The sequence below is a fragment of the Pagrus major genome, chromosome 6 (genome assembly GCF_040436345.1).
Source record: "Pagrus major chromosome 6, Pma_NU_1.0".
NCBI lineage: Eukaryota > Metazoa > Chordata > Actinopteri > Spariformes > Sparidae > Pagrus > Pagrus major.
This window is the reverse complement of record NC_133220.1, coordinates 26,544,617-26,572,368: the sequence shown is the minus strand read 5'-3', so window position 1 is coordinate 26,572,368 and position 27,752 is coordinate 26,544,617. Positions and strand designations below refer to the sequence as shown.

General features: G+C 39.8%; 1 protein-coding gene across 4 annotated transcripts in view; it reads right to left on the bottom strand.

Annotated features, from left to right (window-relative positions):
- slc2a9l2 (solute carrier family 2 member 9, like 2) overlaps positions 1-27,752 on the bottom strand; it is a 115,648-nt gene that overhangs the window by 11,621 nt on the left and 76,275 nt on the right. For all 4 annotated transcript variants that reach the window (XM_073467806.1, XM_073467807.1, XM_073467804.1 and 1 more), the window contains one exon: positions 7,332-7,459. In XM_073467806.1, the coding sequence (XP_073323907.1) occupies positions 7,332-7,459 (128 nt within the window). The remainder of the gene's footprint in view (positions 1-7,331; positions 7,460-27,752) is intronic.

The following is a 27,752-nucleotide window of genomic DNA, read 5'->3' as shown; positions in this document are numbered from 1 at the left end:
AGATCTGATGGGCAGAGATGAAAAGGATCTGTGACAGATGATTGATGAAAAGTACATCGCAGCCAGTTGGATCCAGCTCGGTGCAGTTAGGATGAAGAATGGACTTATTTAGGACGCCTGCCGAGACATTAAAGACTGGCTACAGAACACTGGAGACAGAGATGGAGAGACGGTAAATACAGAGTACATGTAGAGGCAATTGTCAAGCTCATTCCTGGGCTCATTTTCCACTCACTCTCACTGCAGATCAGATAAATCCTCCAGGCTGTTTATCAGTTAGTTTGCATAAAGTTACCTCTTCTATCTATCTCAACAGCACTTCCATTTCATTTGCAGTAGCTCACTATACAGAGCAATTATTTTAGTTTCTCTCATGAAGAGGCACTTAATGAGTCATGTCCTTTAATATGTTTGGGAATAGTGAGAGTACTGATGAAGTAAATCTGCCATGGAGCATGTATCACTCTGTGGAATTTAGATTTTCATCAATAAAAAAGAAATACATGGGGCATTTATTTAGACAAATGGAATTAATTGCAGTATAGCCTACAAGCTTAAAGGGCTTAGGGTAAATGAAATGTACACACTACACGGATTACTTACCTCCGTGACATTTTGTGAGCTTAATTTGTTTATTGATTAGACTTAAAATGCTAAAAGTGTTTGTGGAGCATAGCAAACTCGGTGCTCACACACATGTCCCAGCTGAAACCACACAGGACCAGAGCTATACTATCAGACTGTAGCCTCTTGATGTACAAAGTGGCATTATGAGACAGGGTGGGCTGGGGCTAGCTGGTTAGCATGTTAGCTTTGATAGATATCTCTGCAACACAATACGTGGACGTCTTTCAAATAACGTCAAAGTCTAATTTCTTCAAATTCTGTTGAGAATTTTAGTTAATTATTTAATTTTTTAAACCATTTTTGTTTTACACATTGCACCTTTAAAGGGGCACTATGTAGTTTTTGGAAAAGAAATTCAAACTCAATATTTACAATATTAATGAGGTAATAATACAAACTCAGAAATATTTATTTTTCCATAAGTGAATAAACAAGCTGTTCTCAGAGGAAAATAAGGTCCCCAGAACACTGTTTGAAGCTAGAAAGGTGGCAGGGTCCGCCAAATATAAACAAAGTAAAACAGTATGAAACTGTGTTGTCCTTTAATGTCAGTTTGTTTATTCAGTTTATTTAGTCATGAAAACAAAGAGAGTTTGTTTATTTAGGTATAAAAAATCAGTCAATAAAGGTCCCTCTAAGGCTCCCCCTCCCGAATACCCGGTCTCCTCTGATTGGTCAGCTGACACATGCCTGACCCAGCACCACTAACAACAACAGAGCAGCTGTGCTAAATCAATTCTTATGTGTCAAAATAGCTGCTAGGCACAAATTACGCAAATGTGTGACATGGTGACGTAGTGTGATGTAACAAAGTCATGGAATTAAAGGCAGGACTACTGACGAGGCGTTTCAGGAGCAGTGTTTTCTGTGGGACAGAGGAGCTCTTGTTGGTAACTTTCAAGATCTTTTCAATGCACAAGAACCTGTATGAAACACTGAGGAAATAAATAAATGATAAATACAGCTCCAGCACACTCCCTTCGGCCTCCGCTTTCTCTGTCATAAATCCAGACAACTGGTTACACTTTGGCACACTGTAGTGAACCAGATGGCTCTGAAACCAAGGATGATTTCAGTATTGACTGCTATAAATGTACCCTGCTGTCTTTGTGAGTGGAAATGAACAGCTGGTCATGACTTCAGAGACCTGTCTTGGCTCAGTAACAAGGAATACATGGCTAAAAAAACATGGCTTATAAAAAAAGGTTGTTTCTTGAAGAAACCGTTCACTGCAGTATGCAGTAAACAAGGTCCTCTTGTGACAAGCGCAGCTCAGAATATGCTTAGAATGATAGAAAGTGAAGAGGAAAATACAAATGAGCTGCTTGTTATGCACCAGAGTGCTTCTTAGAGTCATTTTAAAAGCAAACAGTGAGACTACTTATGCTGGCTTATTTGTGCTGTAAATTAAATTTTCCAAAAACTGTTTTTCCCTGTGATTCTCACACATTTCAACAGATTTGGGGAGGAGAATCCAAAAATGATAAATCAGGTCACGTCACCCTGGTAGCTCGCATTACACACTCTGACAAGCTGGCACACATTTCCTGTCATTGCACACAACTAGAGTCCCACGGGGGCAGACCTCCCGTCCAGGGAGAATCCTCTAAACCCAAAGGCTGTCAGCAGGGTTTGACAGATATTCTGTACCTGCAGGCCACTGTGGATGATTTTTTCTCCACAAATAAACCCTCGACACTGTTGTGTGACGACATTCTCAGCCTGATTCTCCCAGCACAGCCAGAGGGAAAGAGTTTGTATTCAATGTGCACAGAGGAATTTAACATTCTCACTCAATGGCTCGCCCTCAGGACCTGGCTGATGTGGGGCTAAATCAGAATGCTGCCAATCGGCCCACCAGCATGATGGGAACCATTCAAAGTATTCACAATGGCTGCACAAAGTGGCACTTGTTCATAATTGGTGTAACAGCAGTTATTGTTCAGGTGTGCTGTTCTTCCTGTAGGACATGACAGATGAAGGAAAAGCTTCTGTCTGCTGTGCTGCTCCATGTATAAGGACATCACAGACTCTCTCACCCTCTGGTTATGATCCTGGACTTGGTGTCGGTCTGACACCCTGACTAGACATCCTTTGAGAAAATGCAAAACAAAGTGTTGTCGCTGAAGACAGCTCTGCTCCTTGCTCCTGGCAAACTTCAGACACTTTGTCCCAGAGCGGTCCGAGCTGCTTTCATGCCAGAGGCGATGAGTTCCTCACATCTCTGCATGTCACTAGAGCTGGTGGTGCTCCACTAATATCCACTCTCTTCTTAAGAGGAATGTGAATTAAATTGAATCTGTCCACTGGGTTTGCTTTACTCTAACTGATCGCGGTCTGGCCTTAGGAAGCTCATGTCTCGTCAGCACTGGTGGACTCGCCCCACCTGGTCCCTCCTTTTGCTGTGTTTTTAGATTGGTAGATAAAACATGCTAAAGTGCCCTCTAGGTTAGCCCTCCAGTGGACAAAACGTGGTGAAGTGCCCTCTCTACACCATGAATATATCACGACTTTCTGCATGCTGGTGAGCATACTTTGATATCTACAAACTGATGAGATCACAAGGAGAAGGCAATGAGTAAAGATGACTTACTCAATAAAACATTTGTGATGAATATTTTCAATCATTTTGTGTTATTTATTTATCCATGCTTGTGTATTTGACTTTCATGTTTACCTGATGGGGTGTGGGATTGGTAAAGAGGAAGGGGGGGGGGGGGGGGGGGGCAGATAAGGGGATGGCAGGGCTTTTGATGCTTCTTGGCATCTTTTCTGTTAAGTTTACTTGAGAAGAAAATGTTGATGAAAGTTCTGACCTCTCGTCGAAGAGGCTTCTTCAGTCTTCAAGAAACTGAAACAAGTCCAGTTGCCTATGATATAGCACTCAGTACATGAGAAGAAAAACTATGCTGCTACATTTCATGATATCAGTCATCATTGATAGGACTTTGCAGATAGTAGCTATGGATAAGTAAAAATATTATACCTAATGACTGAATGCAACTAAGTACATTTACTCAAGTACTGTACTTTAACATCTAAGAAACATTTTGGACTACTTGCACTTTCCTTGAGTACTTCCATTTCTTCCACTCCACTACATTTTGGAGGCAAATGTTGTACTTTTTACTCCACTACATATATCTGTATAGATTACATGCTGCATCAGAGCCAAAGTAGCACATTTTTAAATTAATTTGTTTTTATTAACTATCAGATTTAAAAAAAAACACTGATTCTGATCATCGAAAAATATGTTGAAAATCAGATCTTATAATCAGTCGACCCAAAATAAACAGTATATAAATACATGTAAATATACGTAGGTATCGTTTACTTTTACTTGTACTTTTGATACTTAATATCAGAACAAGTACTATTCATTTGGGTGACTTTCACTCTTACCAAAGTAATATTTTAACACAATACGTTTACCTTTACTCAAGTATGAGTAAAGGTAAAAACAACACTTGTTATACCTTGTATAAAATGAATATAAAAAAGTAAAAATATTATACCTTTTTTGTTTTAAAATGCAGTGAAATTTCCTCAGGAGAAATGTATTTGTCTAACATGCTTCCTACGTATTGTTTTCTACTATTACTCCTCCACACAACAGCACACAACCTGAAGAACAGATGTTGGTTAATCCATGCATTCACTACTTCCTATACAAAGAGCCAAGACTCAAAAGTTCAATCCATATTGAGCAGTAAAGTAAACCTGAGAAACTTTTTCATGTTTGCCTAATTTCTAACAGGTGTAGTGTTTCACACATGGTCACAAACAATTGTTATTTTCACATCCATAAAATTTGACACATTGCAGAAAGTAGTGCACACGACATGGGCACTTCTTTCTTTCACTTTGCTGTAGGAATTGTGTGTACTACTGTATAAAGACGATACATTTCACAGTTGACACTATAATAAAGGTACACAAAAATATGAGTAGTTACAAAGGAACGAGTGAGGAACAAACTGAATAATCGTGAATGAGTAATTCCTGATAAACTTGGATACAAAGACTGGGAGATATTGTATTAAGTAATCATTAGGTAATGATTAGTTCATAAATATCTGTGAATATATTGACCACTTTCTTCATGAGTCACTCCTGATGAACTCTGAACCAGCCGCTGAGTGGCACAAACTAGTGACATCTTGTCAATTACTAATTACTTAAAGGTACAATATGTAAGAATTTTAGTTGACAACATAAAAAAAATTAACTAAAATTATCCACGGAAAGTAAAGAAATACCAGTTTTGACGTCATGATGTCTATATATTGTGTTACAGAGATATTTACTGAGGTTAGCATGCTAACCAGTTAGCCCCTTCCCATCCTGGTTCAACATTCATGTAGTAGAGATGTAAACACCAACACTTTCCCAGTGCTCCAAGTTCCCAGTCTGGACCACTAGCTGCACAGCAATCTGAGCTCTGGTGTTACTCTCTGTTACTCTGGTGATGTGCTGCCCACTGTTTGTTGTTTGTTTTCATACCATTTTTTCTGACAGTGTACTGTCATAATCATGACATAATGAGGGATTACTTAGTAACTACTCAGTATGATGTATCATTAAAATTCTAATAGCTGTAAATTAAACTGGATGTTATTTCAGATACAACCTTGTCAGACTTGTAGTTATAGTGTCAGCCAGCCATAGGGTTTCTCCAATATAGAGTAATAACACCAGACTCAACTTGAAACTCAACAACACACAACCAATCCATCAAGTGGCCATAGCAGGCACCGAGCAATATTCTCTAATACCACCAAACCCTAAAAGTGTACAAACACAATGTACTCTCGCCGCAGTGATGAGGCTGTGAAGTGAAAAACACTTAAGTTTAATGTAAGAATTAGAGTGAAAGTCAGGGTGGGAGAAAGAGAAAAGAAACAAGTTCTTAAGCCAAAGAAAGAAGGAGGGAGAGGCACCGAGGGGCAGAAACAGAGCAGGTAAAATGAGAAGAGGCAGTGATGTGGAGCCGCCTGGAGCAGCAGTCGGGTTTTAGAAGTTGAAAGAGGAGCCTGCAGCCTCCAGGAAAAACATTCCAGTTTCAGAAACTAATTGGCTCTTCTGTCTGAAACTGTTATTACTTCACTCTTAAAAACACACACACTTGTCCTCCTTAATTGTTCAGTGTATTTTCGTGTTGAACACTTGTTATATTAGGTCTTCTTGAAAAGATAAAAACATGATTGTGGGCTAAGCAAGTATTCACTTCTGTATTGGCTGGAAAAAAACACCTGAAGACCTCCTCATCTGAACCAAACGTACTATTATTTTATATTATTTTGTTGGGAAACAACTGAGGTTCTGAGGTTTTGAAAGTGCTTCAATTCACCGGTAACACCTTACTGACAAGGCCGAGCAATGAAAGCAGCACATCAGCAACAGGACATCTCAAAGGCATTTTGACAGAGATTACACCCCACTACAAACATGTACATTAATTGATCTGACTAAGAGGGGAGAAAGACAGATTTGAAGTCACTTGAGGCAATTGAAGCACGGGCCATTATGTGGCTATGAAAGCTGCATTTAACGAGTAATTGGGCTACTAGAAAAACACATCTTTAACATGTCAACAAAGGATTTAGCCTTGCACTGACACAAAGTAGGATGAATCACAAGAAGATTTAAAAGGAGTGGTCGAAATTGAAGCAGCAGAACATATTCTGACTTTAATTCCCTAAGATGGGTGTGCCTTTAAAAACTCTAGATCCTACATTTCCCATAATGCAACTCAATAGCATCTTCCATTATACTGCCACCCCAGCCTCCTAAATGCCCACCTCTGTCAAATATGCTTCCAGTTCATAATGATAGGATTTCTGTCAAAAATTATGTTAAATAACAAAGTGATGTAGGACTTTTATGTGTTTATCACCGAATTAGCAGTGCTTTGTTAACAGTTATTTTTCAACAGTACTTCATCCTCCATGCGGCTTTGTACTCCACCGAGAGTGTTTCAGGAGTGGCGCTTCATGCCTGCCTGTGATTGTTGACTTGCTCGGACTGTGTTTATTTCATCATTCTTCCTTCATTTTTCTCTTGTCTCCTTGTCTCTTGTTTCCTTGTTAAGTCAGGTCTGACCTTAAAAGCACCACAGCTATGGGAAAAAAGCTACCTTGCAAACGTCAGTAGAGTGACGCTCATTGGCCGCCAATAGTTCCATATTTCCATTAGTTAGGTGAACAAGTATGATTTGGTGGAAACCCAGTAAAAAGGAATAAAGGTGCTGTGCCAGTTCTGTCAGGAACACTCTAACTATTAACTTAAAAACCATAATTGTGAGGAGCCTGTAAATTAGCAGGGATCACTGACCCTTCCAGCCAGGGGCAACAAGTAGAGCCCAGTAGTTGTGTATAATTAGAATACAAAATACATCCTGACGTGACTGGACTACAGAAACATCACAGGCAGCACAACCACACAACAACATGGTGTGGCAGACAGTCGCTGCAGGGATTAATGAGGAGCTGACAACTTTGATGGACTGTGAAGGTTGAAGTGACAAACACAATTTGGTCCAGCTGACAATCCACTGATGCCTTACTGTTGGTACAACACTTTTATTTTAGAAAAGTGTCACTTGTTTTATTTGAAGCATCTCCACTGGCGTACGGTGACCCGACTGAGCTCCAAAACCTGACCCAAACCCTGACACAATGTCTGCACATTTAGCAACTCACCTGAATGAATGGGAACAGGAGGCCCACAGCAAAGTTGGACAGCCAGTTTACGGTGCCAGCGATCATGAAGGCGGCAGGTCGGTAGGACTGTTCAAACAGCTCCCCGGTCAGGATGAAGGGGATGCCACCTGACAGAGACGGGAGATGACTAACAATTAGTTACAACAAACCAAATGACAGAAACAAACAGCTTTACTCTGAGCATCTGTCACACAAAGTGGGCAATGATTCCTCATTGTTTGTTTCTACTTCTAGTTTACCTTAGTACAAAAGTCATAATAAGTGATGCCACCTTTTTTTCATTTCTCCTGCCCTCCTACCACATGGTGTAATGAATCATTTCTCATGGGCCTCAGTGAATGTCTGACACTATACTGTCATATCTGGCCTATTCATCTACTCTTTTCAAACGTCTGAGCTGTAAAGTTTGGAATTTGAATGTGTTAAAACAATGCACCTTTTTATTTTTTCTTCATTGCAAAAAATTGCAGGAAATATATATAAATACTGAAATAAGAGTATTTCTGTGCTTGGCAATAAACATAACTAATGAATTGGCCAATTAGCCAACTAACACAATAATCAGAGGGCAACAATGAGGTAGTTAAAGGGCTGCATTCAGCCCAGGGGCTGCCAGTTGAACAGGTGTACCATATACCATCCTCCTGTCGAGTTTCCTCAACACATAATCTCTAAAAAACACTTTTCACGTTTCATGGCCACTTCAAAGATTAAATCAGCTATGATCTATTTCACTGAATTGAAATCTTGGATGTGAGTTTGACTTGTAATATGAAAATAAACCCTTTTAAAACTTTCTTTGATCTTGAAATACTGAAATATATATATACATATATATATACATATACATACATACATATATATATATATATATATATATATATATATATATATATATATATATATATATATATATATATATATATATATATATATAAATCATTTTTTAAAAGAACAATGACATTATTCAGTGATGTTGCTGTGTTGAAACAAGGGCTGACATCCTCACAATCCCAGTCTTAAACAGTTTAGCATTGCAGTTCTTCTTGCTGAAAGTCAGAAGGTCCTCAGGCCTACCCTCAAGTACAATGTGCAACCAACATTTCCAAACCTCCGAGAGCAGATGTTGACATTTGGATGCTTTGGCGGGTGATGACGTCAAACTAGGAGGCTGAAATCGAAAAACTTGGCCCACTGAGCTCAAATGTAAAAGGGAGTAATTCATCCTGACAGATTATTGCAAACTCAGTACAGCGCTTGAGTTCAAACCACTATAGTCTCAATTTTGTAAGGTTTGGGGAAAATGCTGCTGCAGAATGACTCTCATTTAGCTTTAGAACTGGTAGATTTATTTTCCACCCCCATCTTCCAGTTTAATTTATATTTGGCAGATTAGTTTTGAGTTTGGTGTGTCAAATGACAATGAATTCAACGACAGATATCAACTTTTGTTGCAGAGACACGAAAAAGAGGTGTACCATATTCAAGGTTCAAAATAGTCCGGTATCCAAAATCACTGAAGCTGCCGAATATACTGAACAAGTTCTCATAAAATGTTTTTCAAAAATGTAAAAAAAAAAACAAACATTATGCATTCAAATTGTGTGCACTACCAAGGTCAAAGTCCAATTTTGCATGCATGTGATAGTCTAATCCTTACCATGAAGTTCTTTGGGAGGTTGGGGCTGATGTATAAGTGAAACAGACACAAGACTTTCACCCAGGAGACCAGTGTTTCAATGTGAGTACATAAATTACTGTAACAGATGTAATAAAACTAAACTACCCACAGCTATTCAAACCCAACCATGATCTTTTCCCTAAACCTAACCAGGAAGTTTTGTGGCCTAAACTTGATAACCTGATGTGCCAATGATTTGTTACACATAACCATTGGGAAAGGAGTCATTACTTGGATAAGGGCTGGCACATTCAAAAAATACTTGGTAGGTGATTGGACAAACTGTCTGTCTATAACAGTCTATCAAGGACTATCCTTGACCAATCACATCAACAGAAAGAGAGTGCTACCAGGGGTAAGTAAATCTAACTCTTACTGAACCCATCCAAGAGAAGAGCGGAAACATCTTCTCCACTGAGAAAAGCCTTCAGTTCGGTCCTTTGCTCTTCTTTCAATGAAAGAAAGACCTGGAAAGTTCACATGATATCACAAATCCAGCTGCCTTGAAAGGTAATCAACCTGACCACACTGTGACAATGTAAACCACATTTATATTATTATTACCATCCCGACAAAGGTCACCTGACAAAGGACCTGCTCTCAACAGAAGTTAATGAGAAGGACTGAGGTATTACCTGCAGGTAAAACTGGACTTTGCCGTGCACTGTATCTACACACACTGATGAGACGGCTGGCTAGATTTGGGAGCGTTGCTTTAAGCTTAGACTGGGTGTTTCTTCGATCATTATTAACTGATTACATTCGTACTGATGACTCAATCAGGAGAGTTGCTGCCTAGCTTGGTTAACATTGATCATTTTATATGCAACTGTTACGTCAGAAGGCCCGACTGCTCAATTTACTTTTTTATTTTTTAGATCAAAACAGCACAAGTATATTTCATTGACAAACTGACTGATGAGTGATCAGGTCACATTTACCCTTTTTTACCTATTTGTATTGACCCTCCTTCCCAGATATTAAATATGATATTTGTTCCAGGTGGAAACTTAATTTTCTTTTCAGTGTGTATGAAATTACACAATCGAGCAAAAAGGAAACAAAAAGGAAACAGAAAAGGCAACTACTCTTACAAACACTAACAGTAAAAGACAATGCAAAACTTTTTAGATTGTGCAGTCTGTGAGTTGAAAACTTTTCAACGGTGTGAAAGAAAAACTTTGTTACACAGACAGATAATGTTTTCAGCATTATTATGCAAAGAAAGAGAAATCAATTCCTGTAGAAGGGACAAAGCACCTTGTTAGAGGATTATGGCTAACCACTAGTCTGACTCTCTCTGCACGAAGGAAAACATCCACTTTACCTCAAAACACAAGACTCATGCAGACAGGATTTGTGAAGTTCTATGCCATTTCGATTATGGATGCAAGTGGAATGCCACTGTTGAAAATGTAATGGATGGTGACATTTTCAACCGTATTTCATCAGACTGTAGCCTTTCAGGCATTCTTACATGAGCCCCTGCTGCAGAGATTATGCACGAGCAAGCTGCTCGAGTGGGCCGATCACCTTCTCCAGCAGTGAGTCGTGGGGAAAGATAAAGGAGGAAACACTGACTGTAAAAAATTTAAATGGAGCTTCTGGGTCTGAAAAGTGAAGTCAATGCAAAAGTGCCTGCATTCTTTATAAAATTTCCAGCAGGGGGTGACAAAAAGAGGTGTGGTTTCAAAAAGAAGTCTGATTGCATATAAGCTTATGAGAAGCTGATGACCCCACTTCACACTTAATTTATTACCTTTGTAAACAGTTTCCTTATGAGTTTATGGTCTCAATCACACGTTTTAAGTCTTTTTAAATATAACATGAAGTTCATTTAGTAAATTATGGTCCAATTTATAGTAAAATAGACAATAAAGCAGAGTATGCTTTAGTACGAGGCTACCTAGTGGTTGACAGGTCACTACCATGGAGTTTTGTCAGATTCTCAGTCTGATCCAATCAGTATCACCCTTCTCCACCTTTTTGTCCAAATATGGTCAAAAAAAAAAAAAAAAAGCGCGAAAAAAGCTTGCGATGGTCATAATGCCTAACTCAAGGCTTGATGGCTGACGTCAAAGTGGGTTTACACTTGGGTGGAAGAGCGGTTCGGGCTGCCTCTTCTTGTGGTGGCTATGCGTACAGTATATTTTGCAACCAAACATCATGAAGTGTGGAAGTGTTTCTGCTCAAATATGTGACTGATAACATTTTGCATTTCAAAGTTTGACTTCACACATGAACAGTGATAATAACCAAACACCAATACTGCACAAACATCAAGATAAAGCGATGGAAGAGGGACACAAATAAAAGTAATTATTAGCAGCCTCCTGATAATATTATAAGTTATGTCTTATCTGGACTTTGGTTATCTGGCCCTTTTTGAATAAGCTGCAGCCTTACAGAATATTGGTATGGGATGAAGATAGTGTTCAGCATAGGGCAAGGCATGCTGTGAAATGGTTTCTGTAAGCTATTTCAGGAAGCCAGGAAGCTGGCTAGCCATATAGCCATATATTTCACAGTTTTTCCCACAGTGGTGCATGCTGAAGTGAGATATATTGGCCTGTTTGAGCCTGTTTGTGTACTTGAACCTCATTGTTAATGATGTAAATGACTAAGGACATTAGTTCTGTAAATGTGGCTGTAAGCTGTCTTTTACCAGCTGGAAAATGCACAAAGAGATCAATTGAGGCTACAGGATGCACAGTGCACACTTATAAATCTGTGGATGTTGCATTTTATCCTCACAATAGGTTATTTGTTGTAGCATAATAGCCTCTGTGAAGACAGTCAAAGAGCTACAAACCACAGGAGCATTTCCATTAAGAGCAAAATAAAGGCTCAGCTCACATTACCTTTTAGCAGCCTCTTAAACTTGACTGCTTGTGATAATAAACCATCTCCTTATTTGGATAAAATGTTTGAAAAAATGCAGAAAGCTGATTGCAGGTGACTGTGTGCATGTGTTCATGTGTGCACAGAGTTGTGCACACATGATGACTAAATGAATACACACTAAGGAGGAGTAATGGTGAAACAAGTTTTTTCCACACCAGCATTTTTAGGTAATTTATGAAAAGCTCTTCCACAGTTAAACCCCACAGCAATAAGAAAATGAAGAATATTTTGGTTTTCAACTTCTTTTGTTCAGCAAACCTGAAAATATTTCATTTATGTCATCATTGAGAAAGAAGTAGGACAGCCTTGTTACTCTGTCCCCCCTCCTGCTGTCCATGATCACAGGAACCTTATTTCAGCTGAACTCACAATTCAGTCATTCTTTTTGACATACTGACAACTGAACAAGCATTCAATTGTTATTCAATCTAGGCTTGTAAATTCAACCTGTTAACCGAGGTAAATACAGTTCTTGAGCTGCTGCACTTAAACCATCAGTGAAAGTACTATTTCACGCTTGTCTAACTCAATATATTTGTGGTTGGCTTCAATGACATGTTAGATAAGGAATCACAGAGAAACATACATTTCTCCTCTTGACTTTAAACACTGTAAATAATTTTGGGCTGGTTTGGATGCTTTCAAAATGTAGCTTGGTTTTGCTGGTTTCTACAGTCTTACCAACTCCAGCCTTAAAAAGAAGACTTGCTCGTTACTTCTATCACTTGTAGCGATTGCTTTCGGTAGCAGAGAGAGGCCGGGTTATGTGACTTTTCAACTTTCTGGACAGATATATCTCTTAGGAAAGTGGTGTCGGGCTGTCAGGATTACATTTACACTAGGTTAAGATCTGACCAGACCACCTTCAGATGTGGTCTACCTAATCTGATCACGTATAGTATACAATCATACGCGTATATCCACCTTACATTAACTTGTGTTTTTCCTTATCCACCGTGGTTAATTTTCATATTCAGAAGATATATTTTCAATTTTAGCTTAAAGTGAGCGCACTGCAACCTTGATTTAGGGATCAACCATACTAGACAGCAGCAACAGATAATGAAACAAATCAGCTGAACATCAGATAGTCTGAAATGAGCCAAAGGTATTTTAATATCATCTAAAAGGACTTTGCTTTGTGGCCTCCCTGGAAAAACGCAATGAACACAGCGTACAAATGTTGTTGATGTAATCTTCTTCTTGTCCCCAAAATAAATCTGTAGCAAAATTAAAGGCCTGTTACACTTGTCACTGACACAGCACTGCTGTAATGGTAATATTTTACACTGTGTTCACCAAATGCAACACATGTGGCATCGCAAGTGTGTCGGCACTATCTGTGACATGTTAGTAGGTACACTGTGCTTCTCTTGACTGTAAGGAATCTCTCTAAAAAAAGAAAAATGCAACTTTTATAATATAAATGTGATTTATTTCTAATGACGAGAGTTTAACCAGGAAACATTAGCAAGAGACTTCTTCTGGATGCAGCCACAACAACACTGATCTCTCTTTCGGACAGGAAAGGACAAATCTAGTTCACACATGATGCAGCGAGAGTGGGGCGGCCAACATTGTGTGTGCCTGTGTGTGTGTGTATGTGTGTGTGTGTGTGTGTGTGTGTGTGTGTGTGTGTATTTGGTATGTCAGTGTAGATCTGCTCTGAGATAATCCGCTCAGTACAAAATAGTGTTTTCCAGGGACTTGTGCACCTAATGATATGTGAAGCCCGTGTGTGTGTGTGTGTGTGTGTGAGAGAGAGAGAGAGAGAGAGAGAGAGAGAGATAAAATCATGCCTCTACGCACTCAGAAAATCTGTGTTAGCTGCATTCTGTCATATTTCCAACAATTATGATCCATAACAGTATGAGTGGATTTGCAGCCTTTCAACTTAACGAAGCTGAGGGGGCTAATTGGCCGCACTTGTTACCACAGCATGCTCCATGTCAAGCCAAATTTATCTTCATAGCCTTTCGTCGCAGTTCCAGTCTCATAAGCTAAGGGACAGCACACTAATTAGGCCATATATGTTATCTTGCCAGCATATGTTTGTAGAGGGAGACAGCATGTGTTGAATCATGTGGGATCAAAGTATGGAGGTCTCCCTTCCGGCCAAAGAGCACAGCAGCCCAGCGATTTAATGAAACTCGTTCATCATTCATATTAGTATTCATGTTGCCTAACTTTAACCATGTACTTTACATGCCAAAACGTATCCACACTGTGACTGTGTGACAATGGTCCAGCACATGTGTCGCAGTAAGGCTGCGGCCATGTCGTTATGGGAACGGTGATACATGTAATTTTGAGATATATAATGTTTTATAGACACACAGACAATCAGCCTATTCAGTTGTTTGAGTATAAGGATGTGTTGCATAAACAGACCATTCGTTTCTGCCAGAAATTGACAAAATGACAACTTTACTAATGATTATAGATATGTACTGGTGGTGTCACATTTATTAGCCCAGTTAGAGAAGATATAAATCATACCACCGATAACACAAAGTTGCTCAAACAGAAATTAACAGCCACATTCTCTTCGCTTTGGATTTGTGACGAGAGTTTGCGCACTGCCTTCTGTTTCAGCTTGACCTCCTGAGACATCGCATTTTCCGGAGGTCGGCCACACTCAACCAGTGCCAGAGCCTTGATCTGCTGTGCCTCGGGCAGAGAGCCACAGATGACAGGACAGCGGCGAGAAGGCAGCACCGGAGGTCACAGTTTTTTCTCTCACAATTGGTTCTGACAGGGGTTTTAACCAGCTCGTCTGTATAGCTTCTCTGCACACCAGTAATCCTACTTCATGGCTGAGAGAAGGTTAGGATTACAAACCACATTTAATACCCTGCAGAGTGGTCATTAATACAGAAATATTAATAATTTAATTTCTATGAATTGTTTTTCTCACAGCTATGAAGGATTCATATACCCCTCCATCGGTCTAAAAGGATTTTCCAGTGGCACTACCTCTGCCCTTGTAGTGACTCATGTTATTTGCTCTACTGCTCACAGATGGATGCTTGTGATATTATCCAACGGCAGCACACACACTATAAATAAGGACCAATTATATAATAGGATAATGTTGACACGCTAGCAGAATACTTCCCTCCCACACAAACACATGAAACATCCATGTCAATGACAAACACTTGGACATTCATGCAGAAACATGCAGAGTGTAATGCAGTCAGGAGGGATAAATCTGCAGAAATAATCAAAAATGTATTGAGGTTGGAGATTAGCTCCAAACACTTTAAAACCATGAATATCTGCAAGCAAATTTTGAGTTAGACTGACAATTAGAAACATTTTAATTTTAGACACATTGTCTGAAGCATTTTTAACTTAAACTTCTGAGCACTATCAACAGGTTCTTTGCTCTTAGAGGTACAAAATAAAGTCATTTTTTTCTGTAAACTGCGACGACTAGGACCCAAAGAGAACTTCTCAGAAAGGAATCAACATTTCAACAAATGCACAGTACAAATAAAGAAAAACTGCAGGTGTAATAATGAGCTAAGTGATGAGTCATATCTATTAAGTCAGAGCGATGCTATTCAAAGGGAGGTGTAAAGTAGAAAAATACGCTGACACAGAGCATTTATGGCCCAGGTACGATGCTAATATAGTGCATCAACTCCCTGCAGGGATACAAATATGTGACAAAGTGTGAGGACCTGAACTGATGGCAGTTTGTTAGCAAACTGGTAGGGTGTTGCTACTCTCGTCACACCTCGTTTCAGCAGATAAATAATATCATTAGCGCAAATCAACCTCTATTGAAGCAGCACTCTGTGCAAACATCATCCTCAGGCAAATATTTATACAGCAAAGGTTCAGGGAATACAAGCCATAAATAAATACTGGTGGATAATTCATTTCACCTTATACAAGTGAGGTGTAAAGATAAAGTATTTTACTGGAAAGACTCATACCTTTCTAGGAAATCCATTTGTGATTGAATAATGACATTGACGTGTGTTGTAGCAAGCTGCCATGGAAACACCATTACCAGTGTGCTGCAGATTTGTCAGCTTTGTCAGAGGGTGAACAGGACTCCATTGTAAAATGTATTTGTTACATTGGTAAAATTATTTGCTGTGTGTTAAGTGCAGGTTTGCAAGTGGCACATCTGTAGGCAAAAACAATGTCTGTCTGTCTGTCACTTTGGTCTGACTAAAATATCTAATCAATCAGATGCTTTAGAGACCCCTTGACTTTTCCTCTAGCGCCACCAGCAGGTTGACATTTTTTTGCTTTTGGTGAACTATCTCCACAACTACTGGATGGATTGCCATGAAGTTTGGTACAGATATTCATGATGCCAAGAGGATTAATCATGCATCTCCTTTGAGATAATTATTGCAATTTGGGGGTAATTTCAAATAATTTTCAAATATTACTTGGCAATGTAACAATTAAAACGATGTTACTAAACTATTTCTAAACCAAAACACAACCAGTCAGAAGATCCTATAGTGACAGCACAAGAAGTACTTTACCTATCATTGCAGAAAGAAAAACTGGCAACACCCTCACCAAGACTACACAAAAGCACTCTCTCAGCTGCTTCACCCTGTTCTGACACTCAGAAGGCAAGAGGCCTGTGGCAGAAAACTGCAGGGAGTTGAGCTCATATTCTGCCGACACCAGAAAAACACAGACTGAAGAGAAACACTGCAGCATGATCTCCTGATCCTCATTTTGCTCTCTCAGCTTGTACAATAGATTTCAGATTCAAACCAGAGGGGCTAGTTGTAGCCTTACTACCCAGGAGAGAGCAGATTCGTGATATGGGTTAGTGGCCCTGCTTAGGAACAAGCATGGCAGCCTGTGGAGGCTGAAAAAATGCTGATTAATCAAACTGGTTGTTGGTCCTGCTATTGGTCATTTGGGTTGTTGGATAAAAAAGTGCAGCCTTGAAGTCAGCAACAACCATGACAGTGGGTAACTGTGGAGAATGGGAGGCCAGGATTGAAATCCAGTAACAATAAAACCAAGGTTGCCTGGGGACGGGCACGGTAAGTCAGAAGGATACTGTTTAAAGGACTTGTGTTGAGAACATGGAGCTTGCAGTCTCAAAGGAGTAAATGTCCCATCAAGGCATCCTGCACTATAAATGAGAGTAGAAGTTCAGGGTTACTCAGTACTGGGGCAATGACACAATTGCACATGAATTGTTGAAAATGCAGTTTAGCCTCTGCTCTCTGTGTGAAACTAGCTTTCCTCTTGCTACAGAGCAGATTGGTGCAGTTGAAATAAATCTGACATTTGCAGACACAAATTGTTGTTTCTGCTAGAAACAGATTGGCCGGAGCCACGCTGCAGCTCTGCAGACTTGTGAAAGTGTCCATGCTGACAGTGATGCTTGAAAGTAGGTATCCCACGAAGGAGATGTGAGAAGCACAAAACACTCACAAACAGTAACAGTGATGTCTTTAATAAACAAATCTCTGGAGGAAAACAGGGGTGTGCGTTTTCATGGGCACAGTATAGTCTGTTTACAGTAGATTGCACCAAGCCGTGAACACATACTATGGCCTCACAGCAGGAGATCATTGTAAAAACCCATACTGTAGTATTCAATAACAGGGCAGACCGTGGCCACTAAATTGATCGGCTCACCCCATGTGTGGCTGTGCTGGTGATGAGAAAAATGCGCTTTTTGAAGGTTTTGCTCTCAGCTCTCAATACCTAAAACTTAACCTAATTCGCTGTCGTCTGGAGTTTAGATGCACTCCTCCATTCATGTTCATAAATTAAAGGCACTAAGAAGGATCCCTTGGCAGTAACAGAATGTAGTATTCATAATTTTGCTTTAATCATCTGAAAATGAAAATAATTGTGTTTTCATGCAAACGGGAAAAATGTCCTGCTGCTGCTGCTGCTGCTGCTGCTTCACATTTAAAGCTTTCAGTCGGTGAACCAGTGGGAGGCTTTTATTGGGATGCAGCTACAAGAGCGGCAGTGTTTATCCACAAGTTAGCAGGACTATTGACTTTTTCATAATTAAAATGGGTCTGCACGGCAAAATATGTACATATTCAATTCTACTTATCCAGCACATTAGTTTTAAAGAAGACATATTATGCTTTTTGATTTTTTCCTTTCCTTCAATGTTTTATAGGTTCTTGTGCAAGTAAAAGGTCTTGAAAGTTAAAAAGGCCATGCAAATGAGAGCTCCTCTCTCCCACAGGAAAAACTGCTCCTGAAATGCCTTGTCACTAGTCCCGCCTTTAATTCTGTGACTTTGTGACATCACACCACATCACCATGTCACACATTTGAATAATTTATGCCTATATTCATGGAAGAAGTGAAGCTAACTGGAAGGTAAAAATAGGACAGAGACATGGTGAGCGGTGCTGGCTCAGGCATATGTGAGCTGACCAATCAGAGCAGACTTGGTATTCGGGAGGAGGGGGGCCCTTAAAGATACAGGAGCTAAAACAGACAGAGGGGTAATACAGTCCTGCAACACTAGGCTGTATGAGAAAACTGATGCGTTTTTGAACATTAGAGCATGTAAACCCATTCCATTAGTAACCTAAAATAAAATTATGAACCTGAAAATGAGCACTATGCAAATTGTGCAGGGAGGCATAGTGCAAGACAGAACAACCACAATGAGCTATTAAAGGCTCAATTGTGGTATGTGCGTCATTAAAGGGTCGAATATACTACTCCTACTACGTAATACGTAATCCGACTCCGTAACCACAGAGACCCCTCGAGCCTTCGCAGTTCTCTGTCGTGGTGCCGGATACGCAATGCAATTTCCCGCCCAATCAGTAGGGGTCGCTACGCAAGACTGGCCTAATCCCATGACGCCAATGGTCGGTAACCTTGTTGGTTGTTGTGCTTCCGGCTACAGTGAACAATGGCGTCCGAGAGAGAAAGACTGTTGATGTTGTTGCAGCTGAATAACATTGAAACACAGATGCTTTTGATACACAAATGGAGACGTGAAAGACAGAGGAGACGTAGCTGTGTTGTGCTGGGGAAAACCATAGGCATTGTAAAAGCACATCTGGAAAGGTTGTGGTTCAGCTACCTGTGTGTATCCGAACACCTATAGAAAAAATGTCTTTAGTGTCTTAGTGTTTCGACAAAGTGATTTCATGTCCTTCTGAAATGTCAAGGTTGTTACAGCCATTCCTAAAGTGTAGCCTGTTGGTCACAGTGGCACTATACAGATGTTATACAGATTACAGTTCTTGACTGTGATGTTCTGCAAAAGAAAAACCTGCTCCAGATGGTAAAGTGGAGCAATGGGTGAATGCAGGAAGTGAGGGAATCTCTGGTATCTCAGTGAATGTTTCAGGACACTTAGGAGAAGAAATCATTCCCTGCGGAGGACAGGCTCCCGGCAGAAGGTCAGTGTGTGTGTGAAGAAAACACTGTTTCCGCTTTTTAGCAAACATCTCTCAGGGGTCTTAAACACGGAGGGAATATTACATAAGCCAGTCTTAGAGAAGACATCAGCTTCGCAAAGCACGGCAGTATTTATGGGAAGAAGAGGGAAAAGTACAACAACAATCAGGACTTTGGAAGCAATCAAATCAGGGACAAGTGAGAATTACAGGGAATCCATTAAGTCTAAATGACAGATTTTTCAACCCAGATACTGGCAAGAAAGAAATATTAAACAGTAACAATTTAATCTCTTTGTGCAAGAGTGCAAATCTAAAATGAATAACAACACATACCAAATCAGGTGGGAAACACAGAGATGATTAGAGCCACCAAACACACCAATAAATTCAGGTGTACAGGGACCACTTCTTGTCACAAACTCATAATCCATCAGCCTCCACTTCTTCCTTCATTTTTTCTGTTCTTCTAATTAAATCTTGTTTTAATACTGGCTGCCACACCATTAAGTTTCACCTTGGCTCAAGTTTACTCCACGGAGAGTCTCCTTGCGTCACTTCTGCCCCCGTACATTTTTGCTTGTGGCTCTTAAAAAGCAGCAGATGCCACTCTGGTTTGCTGGAAGTGTTCACATCTCACCTCCAGTTTCTCTCATTTCCACTAACAAAAGCCCATCTGGTTGCCCAATATGTGAGTTCTCAGGTGAAATGTGATTCATCTTGTTCAAGTCACCTTCTGTCTTATCCTCTATGGCCTGTCTGTCAGCAATTTGTGATAACCCCACTGTCTTTCTTACAGCTATAGCCTTTTCTATTCCCACGAGAATCTAGTCAATATACCATCAAGGTATGATGAGACCGCAGGGTCTGCTCCACCATGCTGTGGACTACAAAAGATCCATACGTCTGCAGCAAAAGTTCACTTGTTCATGAAGGGAAACTCTAATTTGTCACACAAGCGTTTACCGTCATTATGTCACAAATGAATACAGAAGCAGTTAATACAATTGTAATAAAACATTAATGAAGATTAGGTTTACACCATAACCCACAGTCACCGCCTCAGTGTCCACATTGGCACAAACTTTTCAGTGGTGCAGTCGAAGTTTGACAGTTTAATTTAAACTTAATTGAAGACCTTTATTACATCTGCAACACTGATTATTCGTAACAGAACAGCTGTGATTTCATTTGTTGCCCATCCGAGCTACCAACAACATGCATAATTGAAAAATATATTCAACCCACTGATGATCCTCAATCTGTCGAACTGCGGTGCAGCTCATTTTCATAGGAGGACTGCTACCGTACCACCTGCTGAGAGACACAGTCGGAAGCTCCTCGCATAACTCTTTAGTGCTGCTTTGAAGAAGTGTTATTCTACAGCAACCTGATCTGAAACCCGACAGGGTGTTTGAGGTGAAGCTTTGTGCTTTGTCAGACTCATTTTGGATTATTTTCAAATGTAACATTTTAATAAAAGAATCTCCCCCCGACTCTGCTGATCCTCTGTGTCAATATGTGTCATCTGTTGCAAATAGATACAGTGGGAAGATAGACACCGTTGTCAATCCATCACATTTCCCTGGCGAGCAAACGGTTAGTAATGGATGCATAAAGCTAAAAACTCATTGCCTTGTGGAAAATATATGACCTTGTTGTGACAACAGATAAGACCTCCGATCTTCCTCCACAATTCCTACTTTTAAATAGCATCATGATCATTTCTGTACAGTGGCACATCCAGAACGGGGGCCTGGGGTGGCACTATGACTGGCTACCTGCCCATTGGGAGGTGGGATCTCTTTCATTGTCATGGTCCTAGGTTTTAATTCAGTTGATTTCCTTTTTTACAGTGTGCTGGAAAAGGCAGGGGAAACAGCCAAAGACAGGAAGTAGAAAGTAAAACGTGGCACATGAGGATCAACTTCCAACATAAAACAGGAAGTCAACTGAACTCAAACCTAGGACCATGACACTACCAACTACTCGAAGGGCTTTCAAACACAACACAAATCACATCTGGCCATTCACACACATCCATACACTGATGGCAGAGGCTGCCATGCAAGGTGCTGATCTGCTCATCAGAGGCGATAAAGCGCTTCCTAACCAAAGCACCCCACGATATTTCTACGCTCAGCCATTCAGACATCTACTCACACACAGTTCGGGGTTCAGTATCTTGCCCTAGGATACTCTAACGTGCGGCTGGGGCCGTCCAAGAAGAGGGAAAAGGAAAAAAATCCGATGGAGCATTTGGATCTTGTGCCCCAAGCTTTTTTCTTTTGTTGAACCACAAATTAGGACAGGTTCAGTGTGATGTGACGGGGAACAAGAATTATCACTGAACATTGTGTATCTACAGTGACTGCCTAAGTGGCTTTTCCTCTCACGTATAGCGCATAAAGAATATCATTTGCAATTCATCTCACAAATAAAATTAGAACCTTATTTGTCTGCTATCAAAGTGAGTAAATATTTTTGTTTAAATTCTGACCAGTGATACTAACACTGTTGAAGGAAAAACATCTATGATCTTTAGGGAAAAGGTGAGACCCAGGTTGTGACACAAGTGGTGTATTTGGTTTTAAGTAAAATGTTTTCTCCTTACGAAATCACTAAAATGCCCACAAAACAAATTTAAATTCAGTTCCACTTTATATAAATCAAGGGAAGTGATTTGTTTTCTAGTTCCCTGCAAGTGCACATAATACATTCTCTGTGTGTGGGAGGTTGCATGGGACAGAAAACTGATGATGTTTAAATAAAAAGGTCCCGCCTGCGGATCATCTGCTTTCATTGTTCCATTGTTCTTTATATAAATTGTTTACTCTCCTGTTTTTTTTACTTTAGAACAGGTGGAGAAAAGGTTTTGTCAGGATAATTTCTGTCAATTTCTTGTTTATTCATGTTTTTGTCTGTAAAACAGGTAGAGAAAAAAGTTTTGTCAGGATCATTTTTGTACGTTACTTTTGTACCTCGGCCAAGAAGCAGATTTTAAACTCACCTGGAAGAAACATCAATGACTAGTACCGCACTTCAGCCTCTTGTGGCTGAAACGGGTATAACAACAGCAAACAAACACTAAGAATATTGAACGTGACACAAGAAAATCTTTCTTTTTTTTTCATCGGTTTTCACAAATGAAAAAGTAACCTATAATTATTCTTTTATTTTATTTCATCTGGTAAAACCTCTTTTTTACCTCTTTCATTTAGATGAAACTTGGATCACCAGAAATGTTTTTTTCACACTTGCCTCTCAGAGTTTCTGCGCTGCCCTGAGGGTATTTGTCAAGATAAATATAAGATTAAAGCACTTATTATTTTGATCAAAGAGATGAAAAACATCAGGCCTAATTGATAAAAAAAAAAAAAAAAGATTTTGATGTGAATGTTTTACTGACACTGTTCACTCCACTCTGGTGCTTTCAAAGCATTTCATTAGCGGCAGCTTTTTTAGGGATCAATGCTGTCATCAGCTCAAAGTGAGGAGAGTTTATTGTGACAACACGGTCTTTTTTGGCTGTGAGGGCCATTCGATTTTATCTTCCCTTGATCTCTCGCTCTCATTCTCTTGCTGAAGTACAGAAGGGCTCACTTGTTTTGGATCACAAAATTAATTTCTAGTTGGCTCACCGTGGGGGAAGATATCATCGGAGAGGGACCAACAACAAGGAGGAGAGATGAGTGACTTAAAGGCTAATTTGAGACTTTCCTGGGTTTATTTCTCAGTGGAAAATCTAATCCCTCATATATTTTGCTCATAATTCTAACTGTGAAATATCAGCAAAAAACTACACCAAAACAAACCCACCAAAATAAAAGTACACAAACTGAGGTGTTGGGTCTGCGTGGTGGCAATGCGGGTGTGAAATGTTTATTTTCATATGAGGCAACAGTCTCATCTCTGTTGTACATGATCAGTGAGTCACCAGGAATAATTAATAGAACTCTTCAGCTTTGAAAACAGCACGGACCAATTACACACACTGATCAGACGTGAAAGTACGACAGGTTGATGCCACTGTGCGAGTATCTGTGGCGTTAGTCTCGCATTGCCTGCAGTGAGTTTGATGCCTTTAAGAGATTCAGATTCAGATTGTACTGATATTTATATGAAAACTGTCAGAATCAATTAAGTGTTTTAGCACACAAGTACGCTATTTTAATCACTGCATAAATATTTTTGATGGAAAATATACTGTATGTCAAGAAGAGGAAGAAGAACACAAAGCGAGGGAAGCAGCAATTATTCTTCCATTATCACTGAACGATGTGTATCGTGTCTGTCTCAGTTGATTATTCACACTCAACTCCATCCTCTCACCATATTGCACAAAAGAAATATAATTTGCAATTTATCTTACAAATATGATTATGTCTCAAGGCACCTCTTGAGATTCAGATTGTATAATATCAGTTTTTCGAATGATTGGTGTGTGGTGGAACGTTGTCCTACGATGAAAATACATAAGTGAGCGCAAAAGCACATCATTAGTCTTTCATTTCACCACGACCATTTCTGTATGTGTGCCTGCATCTTCTTTTCTTTACCGTCATCCTGGCCACTGTATTTTGCTTCATGTTTTGATTGGTCGGTGTGTAGTTGTGGGTCACAGCAGCAGTCATGTGATAAATATCTGTCAGAATTTTGGTCTATCGTTGGTTGCCAAAATTGAAGTGTGATCTCGGACAAATGTTTTGGATTGACAGCTAAAGATTTTGCCACTTTTTACCACACGAGGCTCGATTCAGACCAGCTTGAATGCAGGAAACTCACATCAAATCACAATGTGTTGGCCAATCAAATACACACTGGCACACATTCCTGGTAGATTAATGGGAGTACTGCATCCCTACTGTGTACCTTGAAATCTTTACAACAAAAGATTCAACAGCTGCTGCTGTTTCCAGAGTTGTATAAATCTCACCGAGAGTATTCTAGTCAATTGTTCTGGCTGTATCTCATTCTTTTACTGATACAACACGCCCCCATCAAGGAAGCTTGGCTGTTTTAGTGCAGAGCTGTTGTCAGTGTGAATGTCCCCTTGGGAAGAAGCAAAGCCCTGCAAATGATGTCCACAGACGAGGCATTGTTAAAAAGATGTCAAGTGAGACACAAACCGAGAACATTGTTGCCCTCAGTGATAACACTGCATACTGATATGAATCAAATAGACCTTATTTATGATATAATCATAATTTGCACACAAATCTTACTCAAACTAACACGGTCTTCAACATACGATGATGACACCCAATCATCTCATGAATGGGAAAAACACAGGATGTTAATGTTTATGAATTTACACAATGTCTGCCGCAAGATACTGGCAAAACAAGGAGTTCTAGTATCTTTAAAATCTTTGGAACAAAACGACACCAGTGAGAGCAAACAAGCACTTAAGATTCTCAATAATTAAAGACAAACTGAAAATATGGAGGAAAATCACGGTGTAGGTGTTCAGATCTAATTTTTGCTGTAAAAGATGTTCAATTAAATGGTTTGATTGAAAATGTTCTTACACTAAACAGTATGTCACAGCCACTTCAAGAAACACAAAGGAAAAGCTACTCATCCCAAACTACTCAATCAGGCTTTATTTAAATTGAGTTTAAATAAATAGAAACTAAATTTAGTATTTGAGGCACAAAAACTGAAAGGACGTTGTTATGGAAACTTGCTGCTTGTCTTTCTTACATTTTGAGAGAAGTCATGGTTCTTTTTATCACAATAACTTAATATCGTAAGTAAACTGAAGATGTATTTCCAAGTTCAGTTAACTTTAAATTGTGTTTCACAAAAATGAAAACTTGGGGTAGGTTTGAACATATTTCTGTTCAACCCTAATTAAGTTAGCGCAAATATTTAAGGCAGCAATCACTTTGCACGGGGTAGAGAAGCACAATATAATCCCCTTTGTCAGTGTCAGATACTAAATCATTTAGAAACAAAGTAGTGACTGTAGATGTTTATCTTTGAAACCAAACTGGTGTGAACTTTCTTGAGAGGAATGATTTCAGCTGATTATGAATTAATGACTGCAGGATTGAAGCAAGACGGGACAGCTTGGTAATTGTCTGTTAAGATCAGTTTCACCACCACCCTTATGCAGTTGGACTACGTGTGCAGATTTCCAGGCCTGAGGTGTAAGTGTATTAGAAATGGAAAAATTAAAGAGATATGCAATTTGTTCAGCAATAGATGGAGCAGAGAGCTTTTAAAAACTAAGGGTCTATCCTCCCAGTTGCTTCCCTGTAATCTATAGCTTAAAGTGCCTCCTCAACAATGGAGGAAGTGAAGACCTGGAGGGTGAGCTGAGAAATACGTTGTAAGCTGGGCACATGAGCCAAAGGCTTAAGAGCAGATCCCGAGTGCACCATATCAAACAGATTAGTGTTGAAAGCATGGCAATTCTCTCAGGTCTTATGCAATCATTAAACATAACATGAGAAGGAATAGATAAAGAGGATTTCTTATCATTTACATTTACTGCTTTCCAAAATTTTGACGGGTTTGTATTAGGATTGATTGAGATTAATTATATGTAACAAATGGCTTTTGCCAATGTCAGCCAACGGTCTCTTTTGATAATAATCCTGGTGCTTGATCTTTCCAGTCTAACATCTATCCATCCATCCATCCATCTTAATGTTACCTAGAACTGGTACCTCTGAGCTACTACACGGAGCAAGTAAGTGCGCTAATTTATTAATTGCACTGAAGACAGCTGAGGAAGGTCGACAGCCACCACAATAATTGAATTACTAAGTTAACTTACAGTGACAGCATTTAAAACAACAGATAAACATGACTTTATAAATACATCCACACCACCTCCTCATCCAACTCTGTCTACAGTCTGTTTACTCCAGGTCTCTGTCAGAACCAGGATATTGGTGTCAGTCCTTCAAACAAGAATTCTCAGGTGATGTAATCTTATATTGATTACACAGACGACTGATATTTAAATGCATCAGCTCCAGGCTCTTTCTGGATTTGAAAGCATCTGGGTTAAACTAAAAAGAAAAAGAGATCCAGGCTCACCTGGAGGCGTCAGCCAGTGAGAGGAAGCTCCGTGATTGATCTCCCATTTCAATGATTCCACCATTTCACACATGATTAAAGATAACAGCTTTGAATGAGACTTAAAATAAAAATGGATGGCATCTCTTCTCAGACATTAGGATCTACTAAAAGATACATTCAAATTGTCAATGTGACTGATATTAAAGAAGCCTTTCAGCCAGCGTGAAGCTGTTGCAGAGTTTTCTTGAGTGTCTCAAACAAGAACAAGAAATCCATTTTGATAGCTCTAATTGCTTTATACTGTTTGCTCCAACATATTAAGCACTATAGTTGGGACTGATGGCGTCTGTCAAAGACACTCAGCAACATATGGCTGATGTCTGACACTAGTTCTCCCGGGTGGCAATGGGTCACACAGTGACAAGATGATGCACAATCTCCCATGACCATTACGGATGACAATTTGGGTAGTAGAGCAGCAGAAACAGATGCAATTTTGTTGACCTACAACACCAAGACCACAGTACGAGGCAGGAGAAGTGGCAGCCAGTTCTGCTTTATTACATTCAGCATCGACTGTGGAAACAGACAAGTGGGCACCAGGACCCCCAGGATCCAGTCACTCCGTCAGAAGTATAGTAGAAGCAGGAGCAACATCACCAAAAGCAACGATAGTAGCAGGGACCAGTGTAGCACAGACAGCTTTGGGATGGGAGGAAGTTCGAGGCCAGGTTCTCACTGATGTGGTGTAAATTCCAAGAACTCTGGTAGAACCACCAAATGACATAAAAGCAGACTGGTAGTGCCACTGCTGCTTTGAGAATTCCTCCAGGTCCAGCATGTCATCCTTTAGACACGCTACACACCGACTCTTGGTGAAAGATCAGGAGTCATGATGGTTTGCATGGTCTCATTCCCTGGGCGTCAAATAGCACCATCTTGTCATGTCCGTTCTTGTCTCATACAGACACGGAAGGTATCCTTTGGTGTCTGTATGTCTCCAATTTTCCAGCATGGTAAGGAAAAACTATGGTTGACTACATCGACTATCAAGAAGTGTTGCCAAGTACCAACTGTCATCCCATTTTCCATGCAGAATGCAGAAACAGATAATATGATGCAGTCGTATCTGGTCCTGTTAGATTATTTGTTATAGCTGGTCTTGTTAGTATTCATATATAGGCACCGGCATTACAAGGGTTGCACAAAGGCTGAGGGAGAATTGTTTTCTCTGGTTTGACAAGGTGGGAAATTCTGACAACAGGAAAGTCAGAAAATGAGAATCGACACTTTCCAGATAATGAGATAACAATGTCTGCCTGCTACAGCTGTAGAGGGAGCAAACAAAGTGAAAAATCTTTGCCTTGAGGTCAAGTGAGGAAAATGTTTCAATTC